The sequence below is a fragment of the Nematolebias whitei genome, chromosome 22 (assembly GCF_014905685.2).
Source record: "Nematolebias whitei isolate Nwh7 chromosome 22, NemWhi1, whole genome shotgun sequence".
NCBI lineage: Eukaryota > Metazoa > Chordata > Actinopteri > Cyprinodontiformes > Rivulidae > Nematolebias > Nematolebias whitei.
Genome location: NC_056519.1, coordinates 30,060,416 through 30,077,411, shown reverse-complemented (window position 1 = coordinate 30,077,411; position 16,996 = coordinate 30,060,416). Strand labels below are relative to the sequence as shown.

Below are 16,996 nucleotides of genomic sequence, written 5' to 3'. Positions count from 1 at the left end.
TCACTACTGTTGTCGATGTTGAAAAATTGTTTATTTGGTTTTGGTATTGTTTCTGAACACCCCCAGCAAGAATTAATTTTGTGTGTACTTTAGTTAGAGACTAAGAGGACTTTAACTATGCCAACATGCAGTTCATTTGTTAAACTTCAACCTTCGAGGAGTCAATGTAGATTAATGCTACCTTAAGTACCATAACCTACATTGGTCTCATGACGTTCAAGCCGAACCTACTCGAACAATCCTTTTTGGGCGGGGGGGGGTAGCTAATCCTTCAGTTGAGTCTCGCCATAGACTCCAAAAACATTTAGGGGGAAAACCAAAAAACCAAACCTCAAGTCGTTCGTCTAAAGGGACAACAGACAATTGAACCAAACTATATTTTGCCATGTAAATCTAACTTAAACCAAGTTAGCAATGGAAAAATAGTTTGGAATGCCCTTCTATAGGTATAAATTCCTATATATAATTTTTCAGCATGACCCACCTTTTAACTGGTACCTGTAGCTGATCTAAACCATGATAGCTTACACACCAGGTGCATATAGGTTAAGGTCTTGTGTAAAATCTCACTCATAAGCCCAACTAAAACCACATAAATGCATGAACACATAGAACCAGAATGGCATCCACTGGGAACCACCAGCAGCAACCTTCGCTGAAGGGACCTACAACTCCAATGTGGGTCTCCAATCTCCATCCAGTGGTCGCCTCTGCAGTTCAATCAAGGGAACCCTCTGCATGCTGATCAATCAACACCTCCAATCGTTGTGGATTTACCATTGTGGATTATATGACTTTTTCCAATGGATTACAGACTTTGTTTCCAAGGGGTTAAAGCATTGCTGCAATGGAATTACCAACGACATTATGGAATTACCAACAACATTGTGGAATTACCTAAACCGTTGTTGGATTACCTTCTTTGACTTTTGTTTTCCTCTTGCTGGATTACATCAAGATCAAGGACATTCGGAGGCGTAAGTTCATGTTGGAATTCATCCACATGGACAGGCGATGATTTCCAAAGGGGGGACTGTAGTGAACTAGGCCACCGACCCCAACCTGTCTCTGAAGACCTTCAGGGGACAGGAACTGTTATTTCATTGATCTGAATCCAGAAATACAAATTATCTCATCAAGAGACTATTTAATTGTATCCTGAATTAATCAATTGAAAGAACACGCTTCTTTTTTACATTATCATTACTATTTTAGAATATCTTGATATTCAAAGTGTGTTTAGTTCATACCATTTCTAAATGTTGGAGTGAACCACTCATTTAAATCAACTGTGAAACAGTATTAATTATTTTTAAACCTCATTAGACTTAGAGATCAAGTTAAATGTCTATTTACAAAGTAATTGTGCATTTTGATCTTCTATCTGAATGAGTGGATTTGATGTCGGTCGAAAGTCAGAGACAAACAGAGACGAGTTATTAGAACGAAGTGTCTTGTTTTTAAAACTAGCAGATAGTAAATAACTTCAACAGGCACCTGCCTTGTCTCACCTCTTCATAAACATTTCTCTGTCTGTACTAACCGTTCTTAAACATTCCTGCATACCCTCTTGACTTTTAATAACCCTCTGACATCACTGAAACATCGCCCCTGCTGGTTGTTTTAACCAATCAGGAAGTACCAATTGAGAGGAAGTGAGTACTCTTTAAAAAGTCAACACTTCCTGGGACTATTCAGTCTTCTTGCAGTCTTCCTGGAGTCTATGAAGTCTTCCCAGGAGTCTTCCACTTCTGAGTGGAATCTCTGACTGGAGTCTTACTGAGAGTTCCTAAGGAACTTTCAGATTTAATCAATAGCTGATGGATTTGACCGTGAGACAAGGGTCCGTCCATCCCAACGGAGTCACAGCGCCTCGCTGTGAACTCACCCGGGCGTAACGCCCTACAACTTCGAAGGAAGTTTGTTCTGTTGAACGGAGTAAACCACACGACTTCTGACGATGACCAGCCGCTTTAACCGGAGACGCTGTAAAGGGATCGTACTAATGGACTTCTGTTCCGGAGTGGAGGTAGCCCCCATCTAAGGTAACAAAGTCTCTGCACGTCCTGAAGTGTACCGGAAGGTTGAGTTAGTGTTGAAAGAAGAGTGCTAATTCTGGTCAACAAACATACATCTTCCTTCATCCATCTTCCTTTTAAATCTATTCCTTCTCTTAAACTTTTCTATTTGCCAGTAATCTAGATGCCTTCAGAGGTGAATCAGCCTCAATCAGTAATGTTCTGTTGTCTTGTTTGTAAAGTGTGCCAAGTTTTTATTAATCAGAAACAGATCAGCAAATCAATGTGTACATGTCTTGATGTTAAATTTTGATTCTGTTAAATAAATGACCGCATTTATTCTGATGGGTCAAAGATAAAATGGCGTCTCATGTCACCGATTAAACAATCCTCACAGTTATCTCGGTCACATGGCAGAAATGTAACTCGAAAAAGAAAGAATCCATTGTAATTAAACAATTAATATTCTTTGTGCTTGAACTAGCTTTAAGAATAATTAATTAGTAGTGTGTCTACAGCAAAGCTGTCCCTACATCACTACAATTATAATGTGATGACTTCATGAGATTATTTTACAAATAAAATTATTTAGATTAGGGAAACGGGCAGCACGGTGACGCAACTGGTAGAGCTGCTGCCTTTCAGCGAACAGGTCCCTGGTTCAAACCCCGGTCCAGGGGCCTTCTGGGTGGAGTTTGCATGTTCTCTCCGTGCATGCGTGGGTTTTCTCCGGGTACTCCGGTTTCTTCCCACAGACCAAAAACATGCATGTTAGGCTGATTGGTAACTCTAAATTGTCCCTAGGTGTGAGTGAGAGAGTGAATGGTTGTTTGTCTCGTTTGTCTCTATGTGGCCCTGTGATGGACTTGCGACCCGTCCAGGGTGTACCCCGCCCCTCGCACAGTGATTGCTGGACATGGGCACCAGCGACCCCCGTGACCCAAAATGGAATAAACGGGTAAAGATAATGGATGGATGGAGATTAGGGAAACATTCAAACCAACATTCCTAGTATCACCTCTGGTTCTGTGTCAGATGAGACTACTTTTAAAATGTCACTAGAACCTGATTTATGTTTGAACAGTTTTTGTCCTGTTGAGATCTCTGAATTGTCAAAAATAATAATCTCATCCAAACCATCCACATGTCTGCTAGATCCCATCCTAACCAAACTGTTTAAAGACGTATATCCCTTAATTATTAACTTGGATTATCTTGGATCTGCTTAATTGTCTCTAATGAATGGTTTCGTACCACAGCATTTTAAGATTGCTGTAATTAAACCTTTACTTAAGAAACATAACCTTGACTCAGAAATCCTAGCCAATTATAGATCTATATCTAAAATAAAGTTCATCTAAAAAATTCTAGAGAAAATAGTTGCAGGTCCGTTGTGTGAACATCTGCAAATAATTAGTTTGAAGAGTTTCAGTCAGGGTTTAGAGCTCATCATAGCACAGAAACAGCACTAGTAAAAGTAACTAATGATATTCTCATGGCCTCAGACAGTGGACTTGTGTCTATACTGGTCCTGTTAGACCTCAGTGCTGCATTTGATACAGTTGATCACAATATTGTACTACAGAGACTTGAATATGATATTGGGATTACAGGAACAGCTCGGAATTGGTTTAAATCACATTTATCTGATTCCAAATTGTAAATGTAAACAATGGACCTTCTTCATACACTAAAGGTAGTCATGGATTTCCTCAGGGTTGTGCTTGGACCAGACCTCTTTACTTTGTCTATGTTTCCATTAGGTAAAGTGATTAAACAGCATGGGATAAATTTTAATTGTTATGCTGATGATACTCAGATCTAACATATACACTAAGCTAATGCCAAATGGTATGCTAAAAGATCTAAGATATACGCTAAACACTAATAATGTAAAACAATATGCCGTATCAACAGTAGCCCGAACATGAGCCTGAACATGTCATACAGTTGATTAACAATAACAGTGAGGGTCATACAGAGTGGAGGTCCAGGTGCTGGCAGCTTGGTGCATTGATAACAACCTCAACCTCAACACTGGAAAGACAAAAGAAATCATCACTGACTTCCGGTAGTCAAGGCCTGCACTGCATTTAGGCCTCAGTATCAACGGAGAAGAAGTGAAACAGCTTGACTTCAAGTTCTTCAGTCTGCACATCTCAGGGGATCTGGGCTGGACTGTTAACACTACTCGCATCATCAAAAAAGCTCAGACGTATATATTTTTCAGTGAGAGCACTGAAGAAGAAACATCTCTTACCTCTGCTAAGGAACTTCTACTTCTGCACCACAGAAAGTGTTCTAATGCATGTATGCACAGTATGGTATGGCAGATGCAGAGGAAAGGAAACAGCTGCAAAAAGTCATTAATATGGCTCAGAGCCTCTCTGGTTCCCTGCTCTCTTTCCTGGAGAAGGTCTACTCAAGCTGCCTCTCCTGAAAGGTCACAATGATCCTGAATGACCACACCAATCTAGGACACTGTTCACCAGCTTTCTCTCTGCCAGGTTCAGAGTGAAGCAAGACCACACTAACAGGCTAAAACTCAGCTTCTTCCCTATGGCTGCATCAAGACTTTTACAGGAAATATATATTCTAAACATGAATATTTACATTTGTTAAACATGACTTAATAGTCATGCTTTATGAAGACAAATGTATGAATGTGTATTTTTTCTATTCTTCTGTACTGTATATGAACGTTTTGCTCAACTGTCACTGCTAAGAGGATTGCTGCCAAAATATATATTTTTATACCCCACTGTACAATGACAATAAAGTGTATCTTTCTAACTTGAAAATGGGTAAGGTAACGGCTTCCATTTTGTATATGTGGCTGCATCAAATTGTTAAAAAGGTCACCATCAAAAGGAAACCATGCTTTCTAGTTTTTATATTGTTTAAAAGTATGGGTGGGCCTAGATTAATCTATGGTGGCCAAGGCCACCATTGGCCACCCTCTAGCTTCTTTATTGCATCTGGCTGTGGATAAAATTGCTCTCTTCACTCACCAGAACCTGTCACTCTGCAATACCTCAACCGACCTCTGTTTTTCTACAAAGTGTAACCTCCTACCCACTTGAACATCTTGTACCAATAAACATTGTTTACTTGTATTCCCTATTAAATTCCAGTCCAGAAAAAACACTCATCACCTTTGAAATTATCCATGTTACAAGGTTTACATACATATATGGCAGCAACCATCTAGGACTTTGACATGGCAGTCCTTCCTTTGATGATGAACTTTCATAGGCATATATGAAGCCACATGTAAGGATGGTATCCCTCTGTCAGTCTCCCTGTATCTGTACTCTCTAGTGTCTCTCAGTAATTACCCTGATCAGTTTCACCTGCGTGTCTTCCAGGTTTTTGTAATTTGTCTTGTCTAGTCTGTGCATATAAGCCCTGGTCTGTGTCTCAGTCTTTGTGCATCGTCTGGTATCCTCCTGTGTCCCTCGCATATACTGACCTGTAAGTGTTTGCTGCCACATCAGATGTTTATTTATATTATTAAAGTGTTTACTTATTTTACATCTTGTCCTCTGCATCCTGTCTGCATAAATGGGTTCGTTCCTGTTCAGCTCAGCCTGAAAACCGTGACACCACACAATAAAATGGAAGTCAGAATGTTGTTATTTTTCAAGTTATCCAACTCATAAGATGGACCGATATACATGTTGGCAGCCATCTTGCATTTGGCAATCTAATTTTGGTTGAAGACACTATCAAAGGATTCAGGTGAGTTTGTGACCATGTTTCTGGCAACAAAATTCATATGGTTTGAAACAGGCTGGAGACAGGCACAACAGAGTTTAGGTGGATTCAAGACAACTTTCAGACGCATTAATCAAAATTAGGATGGTTCAGACAGCAACTGATTACATGTGAGTTTATTGTTACTTGAAGAAGCCTGCAACAAATTCTGATAGATATAAGACAAGTTGGAAAGGCCTGTGACAATAATCAGGTGGGTTCATGAGGAACTGGATGCCAGCAACACAATTCCAATTAGGTTCCAAAAAGGTTGCAACACCTGCTTGTTTGAAAAGTTTTTTTTATCATGTTCAAAATTCAAGCAACAAGACTGAGCTTTTGTAACACACAAGAAATATGAAAACCAATGTAAACACTGTGAGATGGTTTGGAGACCTCCTGATGAATGCTTTTTGTCAACCAACGCCGAGAGAGACGTTGCCTTTAACATCATGTCCCCCTAATTTTATTTTATTTTTTCATGATTTGCCAAACAAAGATTGCTCTGACTGCTGTGTTCTTCAGGAAAAAAGAATGAACTGCCCACAACAACCCCACTTTTTTTCCTTCAACTGCTCCCTTCTTCAGAGGTCACCACAGTGAACTAAGGCCCACAGTATACTGCCGTGTACATCCATACGCAGAGGTACACACGTACATACGCAAAGGTACGAGCGTACCCCCCAGGGCATGTCCATGCAAAGCTCAAATTTTTACGACCGCATACGCGTACGCAGTGTCGCACAATAAACTGCCCAGCGACGGACTGTTTTGTATGCGACACCATTGTATTAAATTCCCCTTCTTCATCCCTGATCTGGCCTTTTCTTTTGTTTTTTTGCCAAGAGGCAAGCAATCTCTTCCTCCTCCGTTGATGCCATGACTGAAATGGTGAGAAATGAAGGAATTTGTCACGAACAAATTAAACTCAGGTCCAGCATGGCTGCGGGAGGGTCTGGGGATTTCCTGGTGGGCTGGTCTGATGTGTGGGCTGTAGAGCCAGCGCTCCCTGTTTTTATTTTATTTTTTAGATCTTTTATTAACAACATATAAACACAGAACACCACTGTGGCTGAGGCTGCCAGCGCTCATTTTTTTTTTCTTGTCTGCGGGGATTGCAATGGTAATGGGTTTGGAGGTGCAAAACGGTGGCTACACCAGCTGCTAGCCAAACCATAACCTGGTGAGCACTACAACGGGAGGATATAAAAGTTACTGTAATTGTGTTGAAAATCAGACAGACTTTAACACCATCGACATGATGACTCACCGTTAAATATTGGATTTATTGCGGTAGTCGTTTCTGATGCGCAACTTTCTAGTTGTTTAAATAACGACAGACGCCGAGTACAGCCTCAGGGAGCAGCAGCGTTGCTAACAACCAGAAGACCTATGATGAGCCCGGAATTTAAAGGGGATGGGGCTTGATTGTGGCAGTCACGTGGGTTACACGCGCATGGGACAGAAGGAGGTGAGATGTTGCTTCCTCCTTGAAATTATGAGGAAAAAGATAAGAACCCATCCAAGGTTATCACTCTCTGTCTGAATGAGCTTGTGATGCTTTTCAGAGCAGGGTTAAAATGCAGTACAGTTGAACGGCCGTAAGCTTGAATTCTGAGACATGAGGGAGCAACAGAGAGAGCAAACAAACACTCACTCTCCTTGCCGACGTCAGAGCTAACAGCAGGGCTATTTTAAATGACAGAAATTTAAGTAAAACCTGATCAAAAGGCTCAGAAGGAGCTTTGATCAGAGCGTGCAGGACCATCAGTAGGTTTCATTGTGAAGCTAGTGGACGTGACACCGGTCTGTGTCTCTGTACACCTTTCAGGAAACATTTCATCAACGGGTGATTAAAAACTGTTCTGTCACTTAAAACCTTGTGACAGGGAGAAATAATTGCAGCATAAGTCTTACTTGTGCTGAACGCTAGATCTCTGTCCATACGCTGCTGCAGAAAGGACAGCATGCCACCTAGTGGACATGAGATGGCCTCTACACCTTTCTCCGTGCACCAATGCTGAGAAAAGCTGTCCACTTGATGTGTACAACGTTGTGGTGGAAGCAGCTCGTGCGCCCTGAACGTACGCACCACATGCTTGTAAGAGGCCCATCTTTTCTAAACGGATCTGTTCAGTGGACAGACCCAAAGATGCTGACCTATTTCTGGGTAAATCCTGATCGCTCTTCCTGCCTGCAGGAGAGCGCCCCCCCACAGCAGTTTCCACAGCCGACCTGATATCAGTCGCTGCAGAGTCGAGAACCACAGAGCGCATATGCGTTCAGGAGCTACAAGGATGACTGACGGTTCTTCCTCCCGGACCCGGACCAGGGTCCGTGATATCAGCAGGACTGGAGGGAATGCATAAAGGAGCATTTTTTGGCCACGGGCTGTGAGCAAAAGCGTCCACTCCTAACGGTGGGTCGTCTCTTGTGCTCAGTGAGAACCATAATTGACACTGGGCGTTCTCCCGTGTGGCGGACAGATCCACTGCTGCTCGGCCAGAAATTGCTCCCAAAACTGAGAAAAACAGCTCAGGAGGAAGGCTCCAGTCTCTGTGGCGGGGACTGCCCCTCGACATGATGTCCACTCACCTGTTCAGGAATGTTTGGAAAGTACACTGCTCTGATGGAGAGCAGATTCATGTGTGGCCAACACAACAGCTGTTTTGCGATGCATAACAGTTGGGCTGAGCGCACACCTCCCTGACGGTGTATGTAAACTGCCGTCATTTGTTGTCTGTGTGGATCAGAACATGCTGATCCTGCAGCAGGGGCAAAATGCTGAGTCACGTTTCAGACCGTGAAAAAAACATTCTAGCACATTTATGTGAAGTGACATGTGGTCCAGCCACTGTGATCCCACTGCTTGAGATAGACACATTCCTCCCAGCTTGACAGGAATGTGTCTGTGAAAACTGAGACGTGTGATGTAGGCCTGCTGATGGGAACTCCCTCTAACAGAATGAGGGGGTTTCCCCAGTGATTCAGATCATTTCTCACAGAGGGGGGCATAAAGATAATCCACCTCTTCTGGCGCACAGGATCTATGCGCAGGTGGGCGAACCATCTCTGAAGGCCTCTCATGTGAAGTAGGTCCAACAGAACCACGATGTGGGCCGCTGACATCGTCCCAGGCGTTGTATGACAGGCAGAACTGTCACTATGCTGCAGGGTTTGACACGGCGAAGCTGAGTTGACAGAGCTTCGGCTCTCAGCTGTGATAAATGGCCCTCATTGTAGTTGAGTTAGCTCCACTTCCAGATAAACAATCATTTGGGACAGACAAACAGAAGTTTTTCCCAGTTTATAGAAACCCCAGGTTAGCAGGTGTAACACTAGTGTTTTGGTCTGTGCGACAGCTTTCTAATTGGACCGAGCTAATAAGAGCCAATCGTCCAGATAAAAGGATTTCTCATTCCTTCCATGTGTAACGACTGCAGAGCCATCTCCACGCATTTCGAGAACGTGCGTGGGGTGTTTCAGAATGATGGAAATGTGAAATATGCGCTCTTTAGCTCTATGGAGGTGAAAACCAGTCGTTCTGGTGAAGTTCTCCAGCAGCTGTTGGGAGCTCTGGAAAACACGTTTTTCGTCAGAAATTCCTAAACTTCTGACTGGAGATATGAGCTCTGTTCTGGAGAAGACAGGACTGTCTCTATAATCCCTCTGAAACGGTGGGGGTTGAGCTGCGAACTGTAGCGTGTAACCCCTTCTGATTAGATGATCCGTCCATCTGTCCAGGGAACACACTCGCTGCCACTCTGAGTAGCGCTCGGAGAGTGGGCACGCATTGTGTTGTGTCATGTTTCTCATGAATGTCAACCAGACTAAAAAATCCTTACTGCCATCACTCGCTCCGAAGATTCTCCAGGGGAACCCAATGGGGGCTCTGACAGAAAAAAGGCTGTATGTGTGCCTCTGTGCTGGGCCCAGGCTGCGATCTCACATAGAGCTGAGGTGAATCGACGTGCACCAAAGGAGGTGTGAGCACTTTCTGAGTGAGACACCGTTTCGGTGGAGGCTGCAGCTGTCGTGGAGAAACATGTTTACTCCCGGTGTGCTGTGAGTGGGCAGAAAAACAGCAGAAAATAAAAATAGGCTCTGGCAGAGAGACGAAGGATTTTACCAGACTTGGTCTGCTGAAAAAACATAATTTTCGCTGATGTGGCAGACGAGTATTGTGATATTTACTGAACTGCGGTACCTTTTAAAACACTGTTTAGAGGTTACTGGCTCATTCTGTGTGGGAATGTGTGAAGAGAGGCAGCTGAGAGATCAGCTGATCTGACAGACTCAGATGAAAAAACTTTCAGAGGTGTTTCTGTTTTATATCAAAAACATACATCATCAAAAAACACATACCTTTCCCTCAAGGATCTGTTACCTGGTGGAGGGGGGCGGCGGAGGAGCAGGGCATGAAGTCACTGCCGCAGTTGTGGAATGCCTCCGGTGCTGTTGCTGGCCAAGGCAGTCCCTCCAGCGGCTGGAGGGGCAGATGGACTGTGACGTCACTAGATGGTGTACAGTCTCTGAGACCTCCTTAAACCTCTGCGATTCCTCAAGGATGGTCCTGAAGTTGGCCCCGAACAGCGCCTCTAGGGTGATGGGGCCCTCCAGCAGGTCTTTCTGCAGCCTCTCGGACATGGATGGAGAGAGGCGGAGCCAAGTGGTCCTCTGGATCATGGTCATCCAGGCGGTGATGCGGAACAGGCAAATCGCAGAGGTGACACATGTTTAAGATGACATCAGCAGCTTTACAAAGAGAGCTCTTGTCACCTCCAGCAGGTCTGCTTCTTCCAGCTTCTTCGAGATGCTGTAGGCCAGCAGGGCAACGTTGTTGTTCGCTGCAGCCGTCTGGAATGATCACTGGTGAGCTTGGTTGGAGACCTTGTCACTATCTGGTCATGCTTTCTTGGAGGGATAGGTTGCTGGTCCATCCTGGATGCATTGTCCCCAAGTGCCACCCGCCATGCTTGGCTCCGGGGGGGAGGGGGACCGAGGGTAAAACACTGATCGGTAAAACCCTCCACTCTGGAGATGGAGACGAAGGTGGAGACGGCTGTCTTCAGCTTGCCAGCCCAGCTGCAGCCTCGTTCCAGTGTGACATCACAACTGGAAAGCGAGGCCAGATGAATCAGGGCGATGAGCCCGGGCGGAGCCAACCTTGCTGCCAGATCATCCGATCAGGGCGGAAGGAGGCGGGGGATGGAAAGTCCCTTGTGTTAACATCCTCCTGGATTATGTCGGGCAGCTCTGAGAGAGGGCACCAACGGCTAGGTGTGGTGTGGTCGCCGACGTGAGAAGATCTAAGGTGGCGGAGCATTCGCTCGGCCACTCGTCTTCTGTCACTACGCTCTCCAGGAGGGAAGGGGCAGCTCCGCATCGCCTTTCTCGGAGGAGTCATTCGGTTCACTGCGTGACTCTGCATCACAGAAGGCGGTGGCGAAAAAAACATTCAGCGGAGCTGCTGTCAACAACGCCTTTTTCAAGGAAATCATCCGATTTACCTCGAGAAAAAAAACATGTTAGAAAAGGTGGTGGCATCATCCAGCGAGTAGCGGCCCTCCACGGAAAAACATTCAGCGGGGCTGCTGCTAACATCGCCTTTTTGAGGAAATCATACGATTACCGCAAGGAAAAAAACATGTTAGAAAAGGCGATGGCGTCATCCAGCGGATAGCGGCCCGCCATGGAAAAGCACTCCTCGGTGCTTACCTTGAACAAGGCTGTTCATCTGCTTCTCCTCGGGGAGGAAGAACTCACCGGGACGGCAGGAGGTTGGCGTGGCAGAGACCCAGGCATCCTTAGCAAAGGTTGTGCCAGTCAAAGCTGGACAACTTTTCCTTCTTCGTTCTTCTGACAGTGCTATCTAGCTGGCTGAAGAAAAAAAATGGGAGCCGATTCCCGGTCTCACCGTAATTCATACGGACTGGGGGCAAGGCCCACACAGCAGGTGGGCGTGGACTAAAGTTTTCAGTGCTGCGCTGAGTGCCTTAGGGATAAACCCACTAGCGAGAAGCCTTAAAGGGCAAAGCCTAAATGAAATAGAACTGCTGGTTCCTCTGGTAAAGAAAAATGGGAACAAAAATGTCATTTGTTCCAGCTGCTGTTTGTTCTTCATAGGGTCCTATTTAAACGTAGCCTCACATGACTGTTGACTGCTGGGATGTTTTTAATGTATTTTAGAATTGGTTTTATTGGGTTAGCAATGCTTTTCCAAGTTTTATGGATTTTTTTTTACAAGATATAAGTTTTTGAGGTTCTCATAGCAAATAGCAAATGCATACACATTTGTTAGTTATAGCATATATAGAGAAACCCCAACTCACCCCCCACCCCCCACCCCACCCCCGGAAACATGAACAATTTCAATAGAACAGGTAAACACACAGCAGGTCCTACAATAACCAAAAAACATTAAAACAAATAAAAAAATAAAAACAGACCATCAGAATAAATAAATAAAAGTAAAAATAAAAAACAAAATAAGGCATCATAGCATCCCTTATGTAATTGTAAAGTTAAGGCCTGTGGGATCTAGTCTGTCCAGGAGTGGTTTTCATATCTTAACAAATCCCTCGCTGTCATTCTGTAGGGTGTAGGTCAGTTTTTTTCCCAGTGGGAGTATTCTCAGAAGCTCCTTATACCAGTCATTCAATGTGGGGGCTTCCTGTGATATCCATAACTTGAGGATGACCTTCCTTGCAGCATGTAGACATATTCCTATCAATTTAGTGTTCTGGGTGTTCTTTGCACTGTCCATGTTAGCTCCCTAAATACAGTGATGGGGTGATAATTCGAGGTCATAACCCATCAAAGAGGTCACCTCAACCTGTACCTCACCCCAAAACTTCTCAATGTTGTTGATTATGTTTTTAATGTATCGTGTATTTTAGAATTGGTTTTATTGGGTTAGCAAAGCTTTTTCAAGTTTTATGGCATTTTTAACTTGTGTTGTTTTGTGTGTATGAGCCAGATGTCAAAGATAAATGTCCATCTCATGAAATGTTATGGACAATAAAGTTATAGATTGGTTAATTTTTACCTTGACCCCTATGAGACTCTGTAATTAGAGATGGACTTTAAAACATTTAGTGTAGTCAGTATTTGTCAATTTTCACAAAAAGATATAAAATTATATCAGAACTGTGACTCGAGGGGGAGGGTGGGGGTGTTTGTGGATACAGTGGGCACTAAAGATGTACAAAAATGGCTTTAACATTAAAGAGAGAGAGACGTGAACAAGAGGGTAAGAGGAGATGTCAAGTCTGTGATACAAGCACAAGCGGCATGGCAACACATAGAAAGAGGAAGAAAAGAGTTACCCATATGTAGCCTCCGTTTCACCCGCTTGTCCACATCAGCTACTGACGTGGCATTGAACTCAGAGCTCTCAATTGCAGCCTCATCTTTCTCTAAAACACAAGTGACAAGGGGACAAACAGTGAGCAGCAGGTTAATGAGAAGCCCAGATGACCAGACCTTTAGCCCTACTCAGCGTTTGAGAAATAAATAAATGAATTATTTAATCAAAGCCAACAAGCAAGAAGCGATGAAGATGTGCCAAAATCCCTGTTAGTGTTAATCCCCAAACAATGATAAATTTCCAGCAGCAAGTAAAAAAAAAAAATACACTTGACCATTATCAGTGTATAGTTTATAAAATGAAGCAGAAAGTATGCAAAATGTAGGCAGGGAAAACTCTTTAGGATGTACAACATGGGGTGGGGATTTTTAAAAACATAAAAATGTGAGATTTTAGGGATGGAATGAGGGTGGGAGTTTGATTCTGATGATGTTGCCGATGGCGTTTATGCCTTCCAAAACAGCCACACTCCCCTAGAAATAATTCCTTTGTGCTAAAAACAGAAGAGGAAGAAAACAAGAGACAGAAAAGGAATTTATGTGAGAGACACTGCTTTGAAAGGACACAAACAAAGGAAACAGGTTGATGTTGACAGCAACAAAAAGAATAAGGGCAGATGAGAGGACAATTGGCATAGAGAAGGTGCTCAAAGGTCTAAGAAAAATAAGATGATGGAGAAAGGACAAGAAACAAGAGAGGGACAAAAGTTTGAATTCAGTCGTGCCTTACATGAGAGGAGGGCTACACACTCTAAACTGAGTTAGGAAAAGTGTGAGAAGAAAATGCACAGAAAAAGGCCAGTAGTCTGGGGGCAGTGCTGGTTGCCTGTTCGTCTATGGAACACATCACAACTGGCTTGAACAGTCAACACCGAACAAACCACATTTCCAAAAGCTGTGGCGAAGGATGAATGACGAGAAGAGAAATTGAGATATGTTACACCGGTTGGAGCTCAAGTGGCATGCATGTCCTGCACTGGGTACGGCAGTTTGATGAAGAGGCTGGGAGAGGAAGCCAGTCTTTCACTCAGCCGGACTCATTAAGGCCTGAATGAGCATCTCTGTATGAATGCTGCAACGGAAAAGGCCTTTGATGTCTGACGGAGTGGATGTGGCACAATTAATGTTCCTTCCACCTCTGCTGCACAAGCTTGCTACCTTTTTCTCTTGTGTGCGATGGACAAAGTGAAGGACTTTCTGAAGCACATTCGGGGATGAATGGAGTCTTTCTGGAGCTCGGCTAACAGGAGTGAAATGTGGGTGAATGTGTGATTGTTGAATCAAAAGCTTCTGCATACCAGCTTTTGAGTGTCTGCTTACTTGAATGTGTGAAAAAGAAATCTGTCAGAGAGGGAAATAAAGTGTGTGTGTGTGTTGTTGTGTGTGTGGTGTGTGTGTGTGTGTATGTGTGTGTGTGAGAGAGAGAGAGAGAGAGAGAGAGAGAGAGAGAGAGAGAGAGAGAGCGAGAGAGAGAGGTGGATTTATAAAAAAAGGTCTTAGTAGGACTCTAAAGGGAAAAGTCCATGCTGCTCATTCCTAAATAGGACTAGAAGTGATGGAGGGGAGGGACGCTGCTTTAGGGACCTATGCAAGATGAGGTGTAGGGGTGGGTGGGGGGCACTGAGCCACTAAGAAAACTAGGAGACTAAGAGTAAACCAATACAATGAAACAAAACAACAACAATAAAATTGTACCTTATTTGATAATAGGAACATAATTTAAAAAGAGGATCCATGTGAATGCAATGTGGGTCTACAAGACAAGCAACGAACTGTATGTTAGTGAAAGAGGAGACCAGGTTGATGGTACGGCCATTTTGAGTAGCTGCATGCAAGAAAAGTGGTAGGCAATAAGAGAAAATTGGGAGGACAGTGCAAGTCCCTGCCTCTTGAATGAGTTGCATGGAGGGTGCTGAGGGATGGACGTCATCTCTGAGTTGGCAGGGTTCTGCTTACAGTCTTTGCTTGCTTCAGCACAAAAAAAAGAAACTGTCCAGATGACCTGACTAAAAATTGTTGGATTGTATACCTGGACTTTTGAGCATGGGCTTTGTTGGTTTTGAACCAGTTTGACATGACTGTCGACGACGGAGAGGGCTGGCACCGGAGGAGGGGGGCCATCCTAGCACCAACATAACTGGTTTGTTCCACTTTGGAGTAAGCTGTTTGGGGGAAGAATCAGTTTTGTGTTGTGTGTTTCCTTGACTGATGAAGCCTTCTGGATGGAAGGTGAAACATTTCAGCAAAAAAAGAAACTGTCCAGATGACCGGACTGAAAATTGTTGGCTTGTATATCTGGATTATTGAGCATGGACTTTGTTAGTCTTTGCTTGGGTTTTTCATGATGACTGTAAGGTAGTGAGAGAACTCAAAATGGAAGTTCGGCTTGCTTCTAGGTGAGTTTTAGTTAAGATTAGGCTGCAAATGAGATGTCCATTTAGACACAGAGTTTCACATAATGCCCCTGACACCCCCCACCCCAACCCAGAGTTGTTACTTTCTTTAGTGATTCTTGATCTTTTTACACGGATATTCAGACAAGACAGGCAATCAGGTACTATCACCAGAAAGCAAGACGAGAGAAAGAAGAGTACAAGGACAAAAAGAAAAGGGTCAAATAGGTATCGGGGTAAAGGAAGACCCAAAAGTTGAAGGGTGTGTGTGTGTGTGTGTGTGTGTCCTTGTTTATGCTACTTTGTGAGGCCCATTTTTCCAACTTATACTGCATTGTGGGGACCAACTGCTCCTTATGGGGCCCAAAGCCCGGGCCCCATAAGAAGAAGTCCCGTTGGTGGGTTAGGGGCTAGGTTTAGGACTAAGGTGTGAATTGAGGATGTGTTAGGTTTAGGGTTAGGTATGTACTGGTAATGGTTAGGTTATGGATAAAGGTCATGGTTAGGCTATAGAAATGAATGGAAGTCAATGCAAAGGCCCCATAAAGATAGCAAAACAAACCTGTGTGTGTGTGTGTGTGTGTGTGTGCGTGTGTGCGTGCGTGCGTGCGTGTGTGTGTGTGTGTGCATGTGTGCATGTGGGAGTGTGTGGAGGGGCATTGTGACCACAAACAGAGAGGCTCCATCTTTCGTTTAAATATGAAGAGAGAGAGAGAAAGAAAAAAGAGCCACAAGATAATAGAAACGAAGACTGGGAGAGTTCCCGTTCTTTTGGCTTCTACACTGCAGCTTCTCCTTGATGGACAGCTCCTCTTCTTCAAAGCAGCTTAAAACAACCAACCAGTCAAAACCAGCCATCTGCTGGAGTGGTTGAGGTGAGACATACAAGAAGACATAACGACAAAATGGAAAAGAGGTGTTGGCTGTTTATTAAATAGGTCATCAGATAAATGTTTAATCAACGGCCTCAGTGAGAAGTTTGTCTGTTCAGTTCAGGAAAAAAGCTGGGCAGGATTATAACCTGAATCTCTCACTCTCTGCTCTTTGAATTGAGAAAGCTCCTCGGATGAGGAGCGAAACGTCTTCTGTTACAAATAAAGTCCAGTTGTTTTTGTATTGAACACTTTTTGAATTCATCATGTCCTGGATGACTGAGAATCTTCACCAGCAAGTTGGGCAGGATGGTGGGGGTTAGCACTTTTTTTCCCCAGAGGGCCAATTTTAAGATGTTTAAAGCAAAGTGTCATCCTTTTTGGGCTGGGGGGGTCACTGGTGCCCATTTCCAGCCATCACTCTGCGAGACAGGGGACAACTGGACAGGTCTCCAGTCCATCACAGGGACATGTAGAGACAAATGAGACAAACAACCATTCACTGTCTCTCACCTAGAGACAATTTAGAGTTACCAATCAGCCTAACATGCATGTTGTTGGTCTGTGGGAGGAAACTGGAGTACCTGGA

The 16,996-nt window shown here is 43.9% G+C and overlaps 1 protein-coding gene across 1 annotated transcript in view; it reads right to left on the bottom strand.

Moving 5' to 3' along the window:
• scube1 (signal peptide, CUB domain, EGF-like 1) overlaps positions 1-16,996 on the bottom strand; it is a 491,162-nt gene that overhangs the window by 256,890 nt on the left and 217,276 nt on the right. Inside the window, exon 7 of the mRNA XM_037695765.1 lies at positions 13,103-13,192. Coding sequence (XP_037551693.1) covers positions 13,103-13,192 — 90 coding nt within the window. The remainder of the gene's footprint in view (positions 1-13,102; positions 13,193-16,996) is intronic.